At 42.0% G+C, this 16,966-nt stretch overlaps 1 protein-coding gene across 5 annotated transcripts in view; it reads right to left on the bottom strand.

The window, feature by feature from the left end:
* Nucleotides 1–16,966, bottom strand: part of GRID2 (glutamate ionotropic receptor delta type subunit 2) — a 1,388,363-nt gene that overhangs the window by 1,087,543 nt on the left and 283,854 nt on the right. Inside the window, exon 1 of one of the 5 annotated variants that reach the window (XM_014599963.3) lies at nt 3,402–3,486. The exons of the other annotated variants lie outside the window; for them this stretch is intronic. Coding sequence (XP_014455449.2) covers nt 3,402–3,414 — 13 coding nt within the window. The 5' untranslated portion in view covers nt 3,415–3,486. Of the gene's footprint in view, nt 1–3,401; nt 3,487–16,966 lie in introns of those variants that run through there. 5 annotated transcript variants of the gene reach the window in all.

Here is a 16,966-nt window from a genome sequence, read left to right as displayed (position 1 = left end):
TCCACCACCTCTTTGGGTAACCTGTTCCAGTGTTTTACAAGCCTCCTAGTGAGAAAGTTCTTCCTAACAGGTAACCTAAACTTCCCTTGCTGCAGCTTGAGACCATTGCCCCTTGTTCTGTCATCTGCTACTACTGAGAAAAGTCTAGCTCTATCCTCTTTGGAGCCCTCCTTCAGGTAGTTGAAAGCTGCTGTTAAGTCCCCTCTCAGTCTCCTCTTCTGTAGACTAAATAAGTCCAGTTCTCACAGCCTTTCCTCATAAGTCATGTCCTCCAGCCTCCTCAACATTTTTGTTGCCCTCCACCGGACTCTCCCCAATTTGTCCACATCCTTTCTGTAGTGGGGAGTCCACAACTGAACACAGTACTACAGATGTGGTCTTACTAATTCTGTATAGAGGGAAATTATCACTTCCCTTGACCTACTGGCAACATACCTACCAATGCAGCCCAGTATGCCATTAGCCTTCTTGGCAACAAGGGAACACAGCTGGGTCATATTCAGCTTGTTGTCCACTGTAACCCCCAGGTCCTTTTCTGCAAAGCTGCTGCCCAGCCAGTCAGCCCCCCACCTGTACTGGTGCATGGGATTATTCCATCCTAAGTGCAGGACTTTATACTAGTCTTCGTTGAACCTCATGAGATTTCTTTTGGCCCAATCCTCCAATTAGTCTAGGTCACTGAATCCTAGCCCTACCCTCCAGCATATCTACTACTCCCCACAGCTTGGTATCATCTGTAAACATGCTGAGGGTGCACTCTATACCATCTTTCAGGTTGTTGAAGATATTGAGCAAAACTGGCCCCAGAACCAGCCCCGGGGCACTTTAATTGATACCAGCTACCAACTAGATATGGAGCCATTGATTACAACTCTGAGTGCAATGCTCCAGCCAGTTTTCTATCCACCCTAAAGTCCATTCATCCAGGCAATACTTCCTTGGCTTGCCTGGGAGAATGTTGTGGGTGGTCAGATCAAAAACCTTGCTAAAATCCACTGGTCTCTCTGCTTCCACAGAGCCAGTCATCTCATTTTAGAAGAATGGAGCATAGAACCCAGCTACTGTTTCATAATTTGTAGCAATAGTAGAATGTAACTTGGGACAGAAAGCTACAAACACTACTAAAGCAAACTAAAAACACCATGGAAATCTGGGTAGGCAGAATATAAAATTACCCAACCTGAAATTCAGCCAAGAAATGGAGACTAAATACCATTACAAAAAAGTGTCATTGAATATATTTAATAACCGTAACTGGTCAGAATGTCAATTTTACCTACTATTAAGTGACAAAAAAGGTCAAATGAAATGAGACTAAGCCTGGTGTAACTGGTAAACTTCAAGCCATGGGACAGAATGACTTAACTTGGATCAAAGGAGGATGGGTTCTAGGACCCATCCACCACTAATACCCCTGCTTCACCCCACCTCAGCACAGGTAAAGCTCCCACTACTGTGTTGTAGTGGGGAGAAACTGCGGAAGTCCCCAGCACCAAATGCCACATGTCCATGGGCCATATCCAATCCAATCCACTGACTTTAGTTCACTGAACCTTGACTTAATTATTTAATTAAAATAAATTCACTTACGAAAAAATTGCTTCCTTTATAAACTTGGAAGAAAATGAGTACTGGGTTCTGACTTTACCCACAACATTCAAGCAGAGCATCAAAAACACAGAACAATCAAACTCCAAAAGATAATGACTCTTGCATTAATTTTAATGATTCCATACCCATTTTAGGTGGGTATTTTTAACAAAGCATCCTCTATGAGATTAATGTAAGGAATTCAGCCTTTGTTTTCATACTGTACTGGGTAGTCTGGGTGCAATTTTGCATGTTACCCATCATTTGCATGCTCTTTCATATAAGAGAAAGTGGATTAAGAAGAACAGACTTAAATCACAATGCCATAGTCCATAAAACTAATAATAGTAAATTGTTGAGAGACCAGTGCTGTGTGGCTATGCAGGGTTTGAAAGGTTAAAATATACATTTCCAATCAACAAATCGAACAGGAAAAACAGATGCTTAAAACCTGACTTAAGGAAGCCTTCTCTTAGCTAGAAAGCTCTTTGGTCTTCAGCTTTATTCAATCTTTGTTCTCTGCTAAAGGCAAATGTAGGTCTAACTAATGCCAATTAGTCCAAGATAAAAGGACATTTTGGTTACTACTTGCTTAAAGTGAATTTCCATAAGCAAAGAAGAGGTGAAGAAAAGATTCCACATCAGCTTAAAGAACCACATAGTCCAACTAAATCCTACACCCATGCCCCTGCCAACAAGACTCATTTAGCACTAGTATTACCTCTTCACATTATCAGACCACTTTGATCCCAGCCTTTTCCCCTTATGAAGTGGCTGCCATCTGGAACAGCTGTTTTTTCCTCTCTCCCTCATTCACTCATCAGCTTTCAGGAAAGCTTAGCTGAAAGTTTCTATTTTCCCCTTTGCCTCTGAATTTCTTCCCCTAATAATTTGTTATGTTACAATAGATTTGTTGCATTTTTTTTTTTTTTTTTTTTTTTTTAAACACAGCTTAACTGCATAGATACTAGAACATCAGTGGTATGAAAGACCCTATGAACTCTGTTTTCCATACACACATGAAGGCAAAGACACCATTTTGGCATAAGTGTACAATTTAAAGGAGTGAAAGATGTTTCAGGATGAACTATTCTGAGAACAGTTATTTTGTCAGTGTCACAGGCAGGGTCCTACAAGAGGACCGTGATCTCCTCAAGGCCCCCTTCCCGTGCCAAGTTGGCCCAAGCGCACCCTCAGATTCTCGCCCACCATGTCTTTGATGTTTCAATATATATTAGGGATGCTGCCTTACATCTTCTTGGACACAGTTCACTGTAACTTCTGGCCCCATGGACTTCCAGACCCCTCGTGGGTCCTGACCTGCAAATGGGTGCTTCGGGGCACCCTAGCCTTACGAGCTAGCATGGCTCCAACCACCCCTTTTACCATGCACCAAGCCTTGCAGCTGGAATAGGCATTGTTCAGTCTCTCTCTCTGTCTCCACTCCCTCTCTGGCACTCGGGCTCTCAACAGCCTTGTCTCTCTCTCTTTCCGTGCCCTTCTCTGGGGCTCCTCTCAGTAAAGCCACCCCTTCTCTGGGGCTCACCACCCCTGCACTGGGGCTTCTCAGCAATGCCCCCTTCTCTGGAGCTTCTCAACTGCCCCTCCCTGGGGCTGGGGTCTGTGCACCCTGAATGCTGCACCCTCACTGGCACTGGGGTCCCCACACCGCTGTGAGTCCCCTAGGAGGCCTCCTCCAACCCCTAATAGCCTCACCCAAACCACCAGTGTAACAAATAGCAACACAAACTCAAGCCTCTTAGCTATAACTTAAACATAAGCCACCCAGCTATAATCACGCTTTAGCCTACCGGGATTCTTCATCCCACAGCAGTGTCACGTGCTGCTCAGACTTCTCTTCTCTTCTGCAGTAGAGAGGTCCTTCCTCCTAGACTGCTGGCAGCAAACTACCTCTAGCCTCAGCTCCTAGAGTTTATAAGGGCCAGGCCCTGCCCCTTACAGTCAGCTGACCTCCTGGTTGCCCCGGCAACCCACAGCTGGGCTCCTTATTCCCTGCTAGAGCTCTTTCCCTGGCAGTTTCCCCTCTTTAGGAGCAGGGCACCTCAGTGCCCTGTGACAGTCAGAATTTGGAAACAAATGATTCAGGCCTATGCAGCCACTGTAGCTTTGTTTTGGGGCTTTGGTGAGGGAGATGAGGCCACAGCCCAGCAAACAGTGATAATAAGCATATCTAAGAAGTATTTTACTCTCTTATGTGGTAACAGTTAAAGTACAATTATGCAACTAAACCTAGCATGAAAAATGACAAAAAAGCAAGGAAACTATAGTAATTTGTCATCTTTTATCCCTTCAGACAGCAAACAATTCTTTTCAGGATTAGGCTGTACTGAAAGGAAATATATATATGCCTGTGTATGCATGCATATATACTTACACAGCAGCAGTAGCACCTCTTCACCTAATTGTAAAATATGGCCAAGGGAAGGGACATTCTAGCCAACATTGCAAATCATAGCTTAGAAATGTCATCTTAAAGTTTCCTTTGCCTCCCAAATAACCCATGCAGCATACTGCAAGTTAACCATTGTTTACAAGGCATGAAGCATCACCAAGAGTGATTTAAGTCATCTAGCCTTTCCACCTGCCAATGCAGAATTGCTCCCCTGAGTATACTTCAGTGCTTTGCTGTGCTCAGTCCAGTCTTAAATGTCTCAACAGATGAACCTTCCATTTTGAGAACTGTCTTTGCCTTTTTCACATACCAGACATCTCTAAGATTTCCCTACCACTTCTTTCACACTCCTAACTTGCACACTTACTGGCTAGGCTTTATGAAGCATATATAAACTGAGCAGCATCTACAAACTGCTTCTCCCAAGCACAGGGCAACTCCAACAGGTTCACTGCCTTTGTACCTGTTGCTTCAAAAGGCATATCTGTATTGGTAATGCATTTTAAAAGTAATTTTCTACAGACTATTCACAAACTTTTAAATTAAAGTCTTTTACAAATGAGTACTTATGCTCAGAGGTTTTTTTTTACCTGTGTAATGTAAAAAAAAATATTGCAACAAAATTGCACCCACCTAGAAATTGGCAGTATGAGCATTCCACCTCAAACTTAATGGCTAGGGCCATTAATGGCTAGGGACACAAATTGTACATAAACCAGTTTAAGTGATCAGAAACTGGTTTAAACCTGTAACAGAACAGAAGCTCAGTGCACATAAACCAGTTTCAAAATGGTTGAAACTGGTGTAAAATAAACCTGGTTGAATGTAGTATCATATTTAACTGACTTGGGTCAAACCAGCTTATAAAACTTCTGCCCCAGGCCCTTCCTGGTTCAAGTTTCATAGATTCATAGATGTTAGGGTCAGAAGGGACCTCAATAGATTATCAAGTCTGACCCCCTGCATAAGCAGGAAAGAGTGCTGGGTCTAGATGACCCCAGCTAGATGCTCATCTAACCTCCGTTAAATCACAGTCCCCTAGAATGCTTTCCATCCATGGGCTGGGCTGTCTACTCCAGAGAGCAGGGCTGGCCCACCCCTCTATTCCCTAGCTGGAGCAGGGAGGGCTGGCTGACAAAGAAGTGGAGGGGGAAAGCCCAGATGGGGATGCAGCCCAGTCCGCAGGTGGGGATTGCCTCCCCAGCAAATTCCAGCTGGGGTCTGGAGCCAGGGAGAAGGGTTCAACATTTCTTCCTCCACTCACACTTACTGCTGGCTCCAACTGTGGACTAGAAATCCCAGAGGCACCAGGAAGAAGAAGTGATGAGCAATCCTGCACAGTCCTGCTGCTGGGCTTGTGGATTACAAATCCCAGATACCTTGGGGGCAGCAGGAAGAGGAAATGAACACACAGCTAGCACCCCCTGGCTTCTGGCCTGAGCCACTGTAGGCAGGTGGCTACATTTCCTGTATCAAAGGTAAATGTCTGTTCACTTCTGTTTCAGTTTAATCTGTGTAGTTTAGACTAGCCTGCAAAGATCGAATTACTTTAGTCTCAGACTTTTTGACTGTCTGTACTTAGCCAATAGGTAATCCACCAAAGAAAATGCCCCATCTCCTTTGGCCTCTGAAATATAAGGGAGTTTTTTTTCATTCCAGCTAGTGCAGCCCAGTGGACAAGAACTCCATTTAGTGATGGATTCTGAGATTTGTTTTTGTCTGATTCAGAATAAAACCGGAACATTTCAAATTTTCTAAAAGAATCTTTAAAAATATATATTAAAACTTTTCTTTGCTTTGGACATGCATACATGTCATTTCATCAACTTATTATTTGATCAGATACTATACAAAATAGAGATTCCTTAGAGAAAATGTATTTCAATATGAAAACTAGTAATGTATTGTTCTAAAAATGTTGAAGAACTTTTCCTCCTTCCCTTTTTTCTCCAAAGCAAAGTTTTGGCAAAATCTACATGATTTGGGGAAACATTTTAGTATTGACAATACCTTTTATTATTAGGTCTGAACACAAAACTAAACTACTTTTATTCAAATTGAGCATTATTTTCCCACCCTGAAAACTACATCACAACATAGCATGAGTTAATATTTTCAGCTATATTCATTTATCCAAAAAAAAGGCAGCACAGTGTAAAATTGTATTTACTGTGGGAGCTGTACTTTTACTTAATTTCTCCCGACAGCGCTACAAAAACAGCTGTAGTAATGTAGTGCTACTAGACTTCAGACTGAAATCAACTTGGACTATTTTCAGCTCCAAAGAAATTTTACTTTAATCAGTGGTAAGCAACTGAGGAAAAAAAAGAAGAGATTAGAGTAAAAAATGTTTTTCAATCAATACTCTTATGCTTGCAACCTACAAATGATGAAAAGAAAATAGTGCAAGATTGAAAAGAGAATCTTCACGTATTAGCCTTAGAGTTAGTTGTTTCACAGCTAACCTTACCTGAGTATGGACTCACACCAAACATGTCATATCTAACTAGAGTCAAAGAGTACTCCTGTAATTACATCAGCAGCCAACATGCCGACGCAGCAACTACTTCAGGCCAGTTTTTCCCTCCCTATTTTATTAGCATGTCATTACTTTCAGCTTTATTTCACAATCTGGATGAGGACAGCACAAATTCAATTCTCTGCTGGCTTTTTTTTAAAACCTTCAGCACATCAATAACATACTGTAGTTAAATAGAAAATTCTTCTCTTTTAACCATCATGTTTTCACTTAACAGGTAAAATGTCTCAGCTTACATAACTACATTCTGAATTAAATACATATTCAATGAGTTCACTTATCAGATAGCCCTTCCTGCATGGCCTTCGTGATTCAGTTTTCAAGGTTGCTTGTTCTACTGCCCAAAACACACACAAATGTGATCCAAAGATTATCTGGAGTTAACAGGTCTGAAGTATCTGTATGGACTCTCTGAACACAATCTATCTGAAGAAATACAAAAATGGGACAGAAATATCCAGTTTTCTAATCCAAGGGTGAAATGTCAAAGATCAGTAAAGTAACTTAATACAGAACTAGATCCCATTCTTGTCAAAGACAATGACAGATCTCCTGTTGACTAAAATGGGAGCACCTCTCAGGGTAGACACAAGCAACCTCACCCTCCCATACATGCCCCTACAACAAAATATTTGAACCAGCATGCCCAAAATTAGACTTCAGAAGCTATATTTCATTTTGAAGAGAGCAAATCTCACATTGCTAAATACAGATGTAGGAGCCTAAATTTCAGCACACAAACTTGAAAATGCTCACTTCATTATTTGGCAACTGTAGAAGAAAAGCAGTGTGTAGTCTGGCCAGGTATTTACTCTTATATTGGATCACAAAATGGCTTTTTAAAAAAAAAAAGAAAACATCAACCATTTAATGTACTAACAAACACTCCTTGTATGATTGCTTTTTGTCCCCACTGACATTGTTTAGTTTGTTCCAGTGTCTGAATCCAATTATACTGTGCATTCTCAACTGCTGATCTTACATTATTATCCTAAATGAGAATGCTAGAAGCTAGAAGAAGGATGATCTTTTTGCTAACACTCAGAATTACATGTCAGGAGTTCTGAGTTCTAATTGCTGGCATTATCTCAAACTTCCTAGGAACTAGCACACAACTATGGACAAGTTACCAAGGGCCATGGTTTTTCCCATCTGTTAAATAAAGATAAGAGCCATTTACCTACTGTGGGGTTTCATGAGGTTGGGGAGGTGATATTCAATGACTGCAATAGTAAACATCTGTTACATGCAGCATATGTGTGTGTGTGAGAGATTTTGACTGTATTAAGACATGCATAATATCACATATCCAATGGCTTAATGCAGCAGTGTCAAAGGCACCTGTAGACCTCCTGGAGGGGCCAGGAATTCAGGGGTGGTGACCAGGGAGAAGAGCACTGCTGAATTCCTAAATATAGAGCCCCACTGAGGATGTCACTGTAGGGAGGTCATGGCCACTGCACCACCATCGCTGACACTTGCCCTAATGGAGATTCAAGACTACAATGAGCACTAAAGTGAGTTTCCGCCACTGAGTTCTCTGTACATGGCAGAGCCAAAGAGACCATTCTTTCTAGTGATACAAAAGATAGTTCCCCTTGGAAACTTCCTAGTTCCCCAGGAAAGGTAAAAAGAAAAGTAAGATGAGGCTGCTGGCTTTCAGCCAGGTGTTTACAGCTGCTGTAAAGTGGTACATGGTTCAAAGGGTGGAATCAACCTTAATCTAATGTATGATCCATGGAGGATGTCAACTTGTTTGTTTTTTTAAAGCCATGATCTTTGCAAGAGACTACTAAACAAAAATCTGGGTAGATTATTTGAACATAAGAAGTGCCATACTGAATCAGGCCAATGATCTACTTAGCTCAGAAGCTTCTCTCTGACAATACTAAGTAGTAGATACTTTAGAAAGAGAGTATATAAAGAAGGCATGTCTAGAGTAATTTCTATCATACCTGGCATTAACTGTTATTAGTTTAGGGAGGTTGAAAAATACCTCCCTGGCTATTCTATTTAATAGCTCACAATGGACCTGTATTCCATGAACCTCCAACCCCTTTTTGAACCTGGTTATACTATTTGTCTGTGTCACTGAGTTCCATCAGTTTGTTACACATTGGGTGTGTCCACACAATCGCAATATGTCCTTACAGTACGTACTGCTCCTACTTATCCCTGGGAAATGCCTGTATACACATGCTCTGGCACACAGCACATTGCCCAGGTGGGGTAGGGGAGGCTGGGGCCAACACCTGGGCTGGCTCCAGCAGCCTTACCTATGGTCCTTGGGGGCCTCTGAGGGCTGCAGCCATGGTGATCCAGCAGCAGGGAGTCTGGCTGGCAGCTGGAGCATGGCTAGCCAAGCTCCAGTTTCGAGCAGCACACCCTGCCACTACATGTGTCACCCTGCTTTTCTTAGGCACAAGTGGGTTTTTTTGTAAGCGGGATTTTTGACATTCGTTTGTCTGGATGTGCCCACTGGGTGCATCTACACATGCGCTTTACTGCAGAGTTGATTAATTAGCTCTACAGTAAAGCATCACCATCTACACATGCGCTAGTAATAGGGTACACTAAATTAATTAATTCTGCCATAAGATGGTACTGTCGGGGAAAATACTGTCTTACAGAGTAGTAATTAAGTAGGATGAAACACACATGTAGACTGTGACAGGGGCTGGCGGGGGCACATGGATGCTAAAGTGTGGGGGCTGCCTGCTGCACAGCTCTGCACTTTAGTACCCTCATGCCCAAACCAACTCCAACACTGCCCAATGCAGCTACCCAGAGCCTGGGGCTGCCTGCTCCCCCTCCCCTGCAAGCCTGCTGCCAGCCTGGGGCTGCTCTGCTCCAGCTCAAACTGTTGCTGTCTTGGGCACACACCTAGATCCTACAGCCAGGAGCAGCTGACTCTGGCTTGAGCTGCTACAAAATGTATTGCTCACGTGCAGATGCACTCAGTGTGTAAAAAACCAACCAAACAAACAAAAAAGCACTTCATCTTCTTTATTTTAAACCTGCCTCCTCCTACTTGTAATCTGGAACTTTTGAATAACACTTCTCTTTTTGCTTTATGTAGACATTTCTTGACTTTATAGATGTCTATCATATTCTTCCCTCAGCCTCTTCCTTTCCAAAGTGAAGAGCCCTAGCCATTTTAGTCTTTCCTGGTATGGAAACTGCTCCATACATCTGATCATCTTTGTTGCCCTTCTCTGTACCTCTTTTAATTCCACTACATCCTGTTTGAGATGTGGAGACAACAACCGAATACATTATTCCAGATGTGGGTGTCCCATGAATATATAAAATGGCATTATGTTGTTTTCCATTTTTGTTTAAAAATCCCTTCTTCTGGGACAGCAGATGGGAGAAAGCAGTGAGGAAAACCTTGTACAAAATGAAATGGATAGGGAGCCAAGGAATGCCGGATGTTCTGCTGTTCCTCTGGGTCAAATACACAAGCCAGATCTGCAAGTTGGCAACCATGACAGCATCTAACTGATAGGACTCAGGAAACAGACATGGGAATCACTGTAGGTAAATTTATGAAAATGTTAGCTTAATTTACAGTGGCAACCAAAAAAAGCCAATAAAATTATGGAATTTTAAAAGAAAATTTTAAACAAAAATAGAAAACATCATTATACCATAGTATCTGAAATAATGTGTGTGATTGTGGTCTTCACATCTCAAAAAGGATGCAGTGCAATTAGAAGAGGTACAAAGAAGGGCACCAAATACCATTCATTTCTAATTTTACTAGCTAAAGAGAAAATTGCAGGATAAGTAAATATAGTCTGTGCCTAATCAGATTATAGTAGGCTTTTATGTTAAAAAAAAAAGGATTCTTTTCCAGAGAAGGCATCCTCCTCTTCTCTGTGATGAATCTCAGCAGCTTTATCCTACAATCTGCTGGATTTATGCAAATGAATTGTTACCAGTATTTAGGGAATTAGTTTGGTCCTATGCACTTAATTAAATGGAAATTTAAAGAACTGGAATGAAGAATGGAACTAATGGAACAGTTTGCTACCACGTTCCTGCATCTAGGGCCAGATTCACTAGTGGATTTAAGCACTTTGTTGAATTTAGGGACCTTGTTGAACTATGGACTTAAAAGGCTTTCACTTGCTCTTACAAATCACTTCTGTCCAATATGAAAACCACTGTATCTATATTAAGCCATAGGATACAAATCTGTTCTCATTAAACCTGGTACCTCACCCATTTGAGTGGATTCCATGTTTCTAACAGCATGCAAATTGCCTATTATGTCAAGTCATCTAATCTATATTTTCAAGTAAAAGAATTGTCCCACACCACGTAGCTCCCCATGTTTTTGTCCAGTCTCCTTTAAAGTGTTTCAAAAAGATAAAAAGGTGAAGGAGAAATATTACAGGCTTTCCAGTGTGTGAAAAAGCTACAGACAAACTCTACTTGTAAAAAAATTAAAGTAAAAAAATATTCTGTTTTCATCTGATCACAATAAGGTTTCTGCAGTCTGCTAATGAAGCAAAGCTTTGTTTTGTTTTTTGAATGCCCCAATATCAGAGTAAAACAGCCACATGCCCATGCTTGTTTGTAAAGTCTGTTATTTGTTATAAATGATTTGACTACAGAAGGGTGTTCCACTCTATTACATTTTGTTCTAGAGTTTGCTATTCTATCTTAGCAGTATGAAGGTGGCTTGACAGGCTGACAAAGAAAATAAAGACTCAGCTTGGCATTAGAGGCTTTCCTGAATAGAATTACATACACTGAGCACTGATGCTGCAGGTACTGTATGTCAAACTCATTAATTATAAAGAAATAAAGGATTAAATTTCTAGTGCCAAAAAACATAAATCTGAACATGAGAGGATGCTGTTTTCATACAGAAAGGAAATATCTTTGCCTTCTTTCATTATAAACTTTTGTAAGTTTAGAGATTTTTTGGGACACTTTATTGGTTACTGTAGGTGTTAAAAATCTGCAGAGCTCTTCACTATTATATGTTATCACTTATTTTTTCCATTTTGAATGCTATTAGTCACAAATGGGTTATATCCCTTTAAATCTATTGCTGTATTGTGGAAACGCGTTAGCATCAGTGGGAATTATGGACATATTTGGAGAGAGCAAACTTGAAACATATAATAAAAGTATAATCCTTCTATTTGTTTACACATGTACAGAAGTATGAACACTTTCCAAGTATCATTGATTTATTTAAAGGTCACATTGACATGTATTTCTAATAGCTTGAATTTTAGACCTCTGTTTTATAATTTTCATTTGATACAGTGAAAAGATCCAACATGTCATATTTTTCTGTTCACTTTTACTGAGCTCATTATAAAAATAAAATAGCTGTAATCTGTTAGCCTCTCTTTCTTTTTTCTTTTTGATACAGGGCTCTAGGAGAAAAGAGAAGGAAAGGATTAATTGTTTATAGGATTGTTCTCATATGGGTTTGAGGCAAAATAAACTACAGTATGTTAACAACAACATACAATTTACATAGTTTCTAAGGCAATTAGTTTCAACCTTAACTAAAAGTACAAGTAAGAAAAAATAGTTCTTTTTTCCATTAGCCCATACCTGTGTAATTACTTCTGTAAGTGACAACTGACTACAAAACACTATCTTCAGAACAAGCTAGCAGCAATCCATATTTCCTGGCATTTATTTGGCAGAGTTCTTAATGGACTAAATAAAGTGCAGAACAACAGAGACCCTGGTCCCTACAATTCACCAGTGATACTGGCACTACAGTACTGATGATTATCGATACCAAGGTTACCCTGAATATTTGAGGCTGTTTTGGGGAGTAGCCTTAAACTGTACATTTACAATACAGCTTACCTTTCATGGCATAAAGGCAAATTTTATGTACTGTTCTGCACACTTTTTAATTAGTTATCTAGTGATACTTCTTTATTTGAACAGTGATTAACAACAGTAATAGAGTCACATTCATTATGTAACAAATGACCTGATAATTATTAGAAGCTCTTAATTTTTCTGTAATGTCCATAACTATCAAATTGAGGCCTACCTGTTAAAAATGGCTGGTTTATTGGGTGTTATTAATGTTCCATATTGAAAGTTACTGTAATGACAATAAACTTACTTATTATCATTAATGCTTCTGCAAGGAATATATTAAACTGGGCAATAATGGTTTGCTTAGAAACAAAGTAAAAGCTGGCCCATGATAATACTTCTTCACCCATTATTTGTACCCACTGAGAGAGCTGGACCACTTCACAGTACAAAAGCAACATGAATTCAGGCATCATAAAGGATAGGTATGATGTTACACTTAAAGCCCATTAAGCATGTAGAAAGCGCTTTTAAGCCATAACAGAACAGGTGTTCACAGCACTTAAAGCATTTTAAAAATAACAGCTCCCGCTTCAAGTTAACCCTTAATGGATATGGTTTTAGACTAAAGTGTTTTAGGTTATAGTGCTTTTTTGAACATCTGCACTACATCCATTATGCTTCAATATGGGTCACATTCTGCCACCATCCTGGGGCCCCTCACCAGACAGCTTGCTAGCTTTGTGTGGGTGCTCCTCTGCTCTGGGCAAGCACTGACCCAGCCCTGCCCTTGAGTTGTCACAGAAAAGAGACAGAAAAGGCTCTGAGCCTCTCCCCCGGGCAGATTCTCCACTAAGCTTGCTAGCTCAGGCCTTGGTGGGTGCCAGGTTCGCATGGCAGAAAGGCATCGTTTCCACCCCCATCTTCAGTTCTCGGTGGAACAAAAAGTTGGGCCAGACACCCCTGTGCTGCAGGTTATGGATGGCATTGTATAGAGGCTTGGGTAGGGGGTGGAGGGAGGCCACACCTTGTTGGTTGGGGTCTCAGGGAGGCTAGGGAGGTCCACACAGCAGGGGGCTCTTTTCCCCCCATCCTGGTCCAGCATCTTGATAGCTGCAGCTAGGACCTGCAGCATGAGGCTGCCCAGCCCAGCTTTTTGCCACACCAGTAGATGGGGCTGAGGAGAAGGGGGGCCCTCTGCCTCTGAGGGGCCCCCTTCTACACCTTCTTGGCTGGGGTCTTGGGGAGTGGGGGAGGCTGAGGCTGAGGCAGGGCTGGGCCAGGGATGGGTCCAGTCTGTGTGGCAGAAGGACTCCTATTACCTCCCCCCACCCCAGTTCTCCACACAGCAAAAAGCTGGGCTGGGCAGCATTGCACCGCAGCTCATGGCTACAGCTGTCAAGATGAGGTGGGGAGAAAGGAGCCTCTGTGTTGAACCAAGCTGGTCCAGTTCCATTTCCCCCACCCAAGACCACAGCTAGCAGCGATCACTGGTGTGCTTGGGGCTTCCTGCCACAACCCGCCCCTCCCCTCGCCACACACAAGCACACAGCAAGGCAGCATGACTCAGCCCTGGCCCCCTGGCACCTGGTACTGCCTGTGCCATATTGCATGGGCCCAGTTTGGTACAGTGCTGCGTGCCTATGGGAAGCTTCAGGCCACTCAGCCCGTCACCTGGGACCCTGCGCTACTCGTGGGGACTGCCTGTCACACCTGTCTGGCTCCTACATGCACACAACTGGCCTGGCATGACAGGCAATCCCCAGGAGTTGTGCAGGGCCTCAGGTGACAGCCTGAGAAGTCTGGAGTAGCCCAAAGGCACATGGCACTGTGCCAAGCCAGACCAGGCTCACACGATATGGCACAGGCAGCATTGGGTGCCAGGCAGACTGGGCTGAGCCACGCTGCCCCATGCCATATGGGGAGGGGGGCTGTGTCAGGAGGCCCCAAGGACCCCAATGGCCGCTGCTGCTGTGGATGAACTGTGGGCCATGCGGGGGGCATGTGGCCCCTCTGGGGGCCAATGTGGGCCCTGCGGTGGGGGGGGAAGCTGTGGCCCTGCAGGGGGGTAGTCTATGTGCTGTGTGGGTGGTACATGCTCTGTGGGGGTGGCAGGGGACCCACCCCTCCTGAACAGCCCCCCGACATAGTCCCCCTACACCCACAGTTCCTCCACAATCCCCCCACACCCACCTACACCCCACGGCCCTCCACACCCACCCACACACATTCCCCAACACCCCTTCTGCAATCCCCACATCCCCCCATCACACACCCTTCATGCCCCACCGCCAGACAGGATGAAACCTGCTGGCAAGAGCTGTGGCTGCAGGGGCAGGTGTCCTCACATCCTAGTTAGTGAAGGGATCAGGGGGAGCTCTAACTGCTCTATGGTAAGAAAACCAAAGCAAACATCAAAACATATAGATATTTAGAATTTATTTTATTATGATGATAGAGACACTGGTAGGCTTCCAAATTGCTTTAAAACTGTAACTAGATCAACAACACATTGCCCAACTGATATTTCTCTCTCTATTATATAAATAATATCTCTATTATCTCTCTCTTAATTTTTATATATATATATATATATATATAAATTAAAATCAAGACAGAGAGAGAATAGAGAAACAGGTGCTGGCCCCAGGCTCTGGCTCCCGCTGGCTGCAGATCCGGGAGAAGCTGGGCAGGGTTATTTAGCCCCAAGTGGCACAACTTTTCCCACACCAAAGTGCATGTTTAGTCATGTGCACTGAGGCAAACATCCCTGGCTCAAAGTTGTGCTGCTCCTATCTGAGCTGCTGCAAGCGTATGTGCCTGCATGGACATGCCTTCATGGGCTGATCTGAGGTTTTTAAAAGATCTGAAAACCTTTCAGCAGGGCTCTGAAAGAGGAGAAGAAAAACCAGGAATAGCTAACACTCAGCACAATTGTTAAAAAAAGGATAGCTTGATTAATGGGACATCAAGACCATTAAATAGGAGAGAAGGTCATTAACATCTGTGGAGTGAAGAACTCTTAGCAGAAATCAGGTAGATTATAAACCATGAAGTCAATTAACTCTTTGACTTCTACTGGAATAGATATGCCACTGCTGCTGCTGGAAACTTTGGGTGAAACAGGAAACAAAGCAGGTGCAACTACACCACTACACCCGTCCTGGAACTGCCCCTCCCTGCATGAGGCTACTGTGAGGAACAAAAAGGAGCAGCAACTACCTTACAGTATCTCCATGCTTCTATCCTGGGCAGAAAATCTGCTTCTCTGGTTGATACAAATCCAAATTTTGGAAGGCAATTTTTTGGGGAAAAAAAGTGTTATACTGTAGTTACTTGCATATCTAGATGTCGTAGTAAATAAATTAGATGCCTTCAGTTTGTCAAACAAAGAAATAGGAGAATTTCTGGAAGGTCCTATATTAAAAGGGCACAGTTCTGTAAACTTCTGTAAGATGGTCTTTTATACATTGTGGACAGAAACTAATTTGCAGCGATGGAAAGTTTGATGAAAAATGGTTTTATATACCTGCCTAAAAATGCTAAGGCTGACTGAAATTAATCCTTTACTTACAGCGACTCTGTCAAAGCAGCTTTTTATCCCACTGGAGACAGAGACATTCAACAAATGAACACTCATATACACACTTTGAATGGTAATGGGAGAAACAAAGAAATAATCATCATCTAATCCATTTTCCTGCCAAGGCAGGATTGTCCTGTAAAACATATTTTCTATTCATGCTAAATATGAACATTCATAACTTCTGGGTTTTTTCACATGTGGTGTAACAAGACCGATAAGCAAGTGGCTTCCAATCAGAATTTATTGAAGACATCAAAATTGTATACATATATCAGTTAACTTACTTTTTCTTCCCCCTTTCTCCTATTCACTGGTAAAAAAAAAAAAATATGTTCAGACTTAGAAAATTAGTAAAAAGGAGTAAGAGTAATAGGTAAATAATTTTCCCTTTCTGTGTGATTTAGGGGGAAATAAACTTAAAGCAGACACCATTACAGACAACTATCCTATAGAGGATGAAAACCAGTTGATATTTAAAATTCATAATAAATTTAATTTTAAATTAGTTACTAATATAGTACCAGCAAAGAAAAGATAGTCAGTCTTTATGATGTGTACCATTGGCCTTGTTTCTAGTAGTAAACTTCATACTTGCCTCTCATCACTGACACTGTTGGATTACCAAAATTAATGGAAAACAAAGCATTTTAACCATCACATAATCTCCCCTTTATGTAAAGACATGATTTACAAACTATTTAAACCAACAGAACTCTCACTAAATTCAACTTTGGATAAGTCCCAAGTGTTTGCATATCATGGCCATAGGTGCAGCACAAGCAGCTGAATAATGACGCCAGTTTTTATAAAGCATATATGCTACTGAATCTGCTTTTGTGATTTTTATTGTTAAAGAAAAAGAGGAGCCCTGCTTCTCAGTCCACCATTGTCACTAAACAATGGAAATAGCAAGTTACACATGAGTTGCCAAACTGCCAACTTTTCTAAGGTCTCATCCAAAAATGTTCTGATAATAGTGTTTGCATCCAGAATATGCCTTAAGAAAGCCTCTGGACTGTGTCATTTGCAT

This window comes from Alligator mississippiensis, chromosome 2, assembly GCF_030867095.1.
Source record: "Alligator mississippiensis isolate rAllMis1 chromosome 2, rAllMis1, whole genome shotgun sequence".
Lineage (NCBI taxonomy): Eukaryota > Metazoa > Chordata > Crocodylia > Alligatoridae > Alligator > Alligator mississippiensis.
Note: the sequence above shows the minus strand (reverse complement) of the source record. Positions and strands in the feature narration are given on the sequence as shown.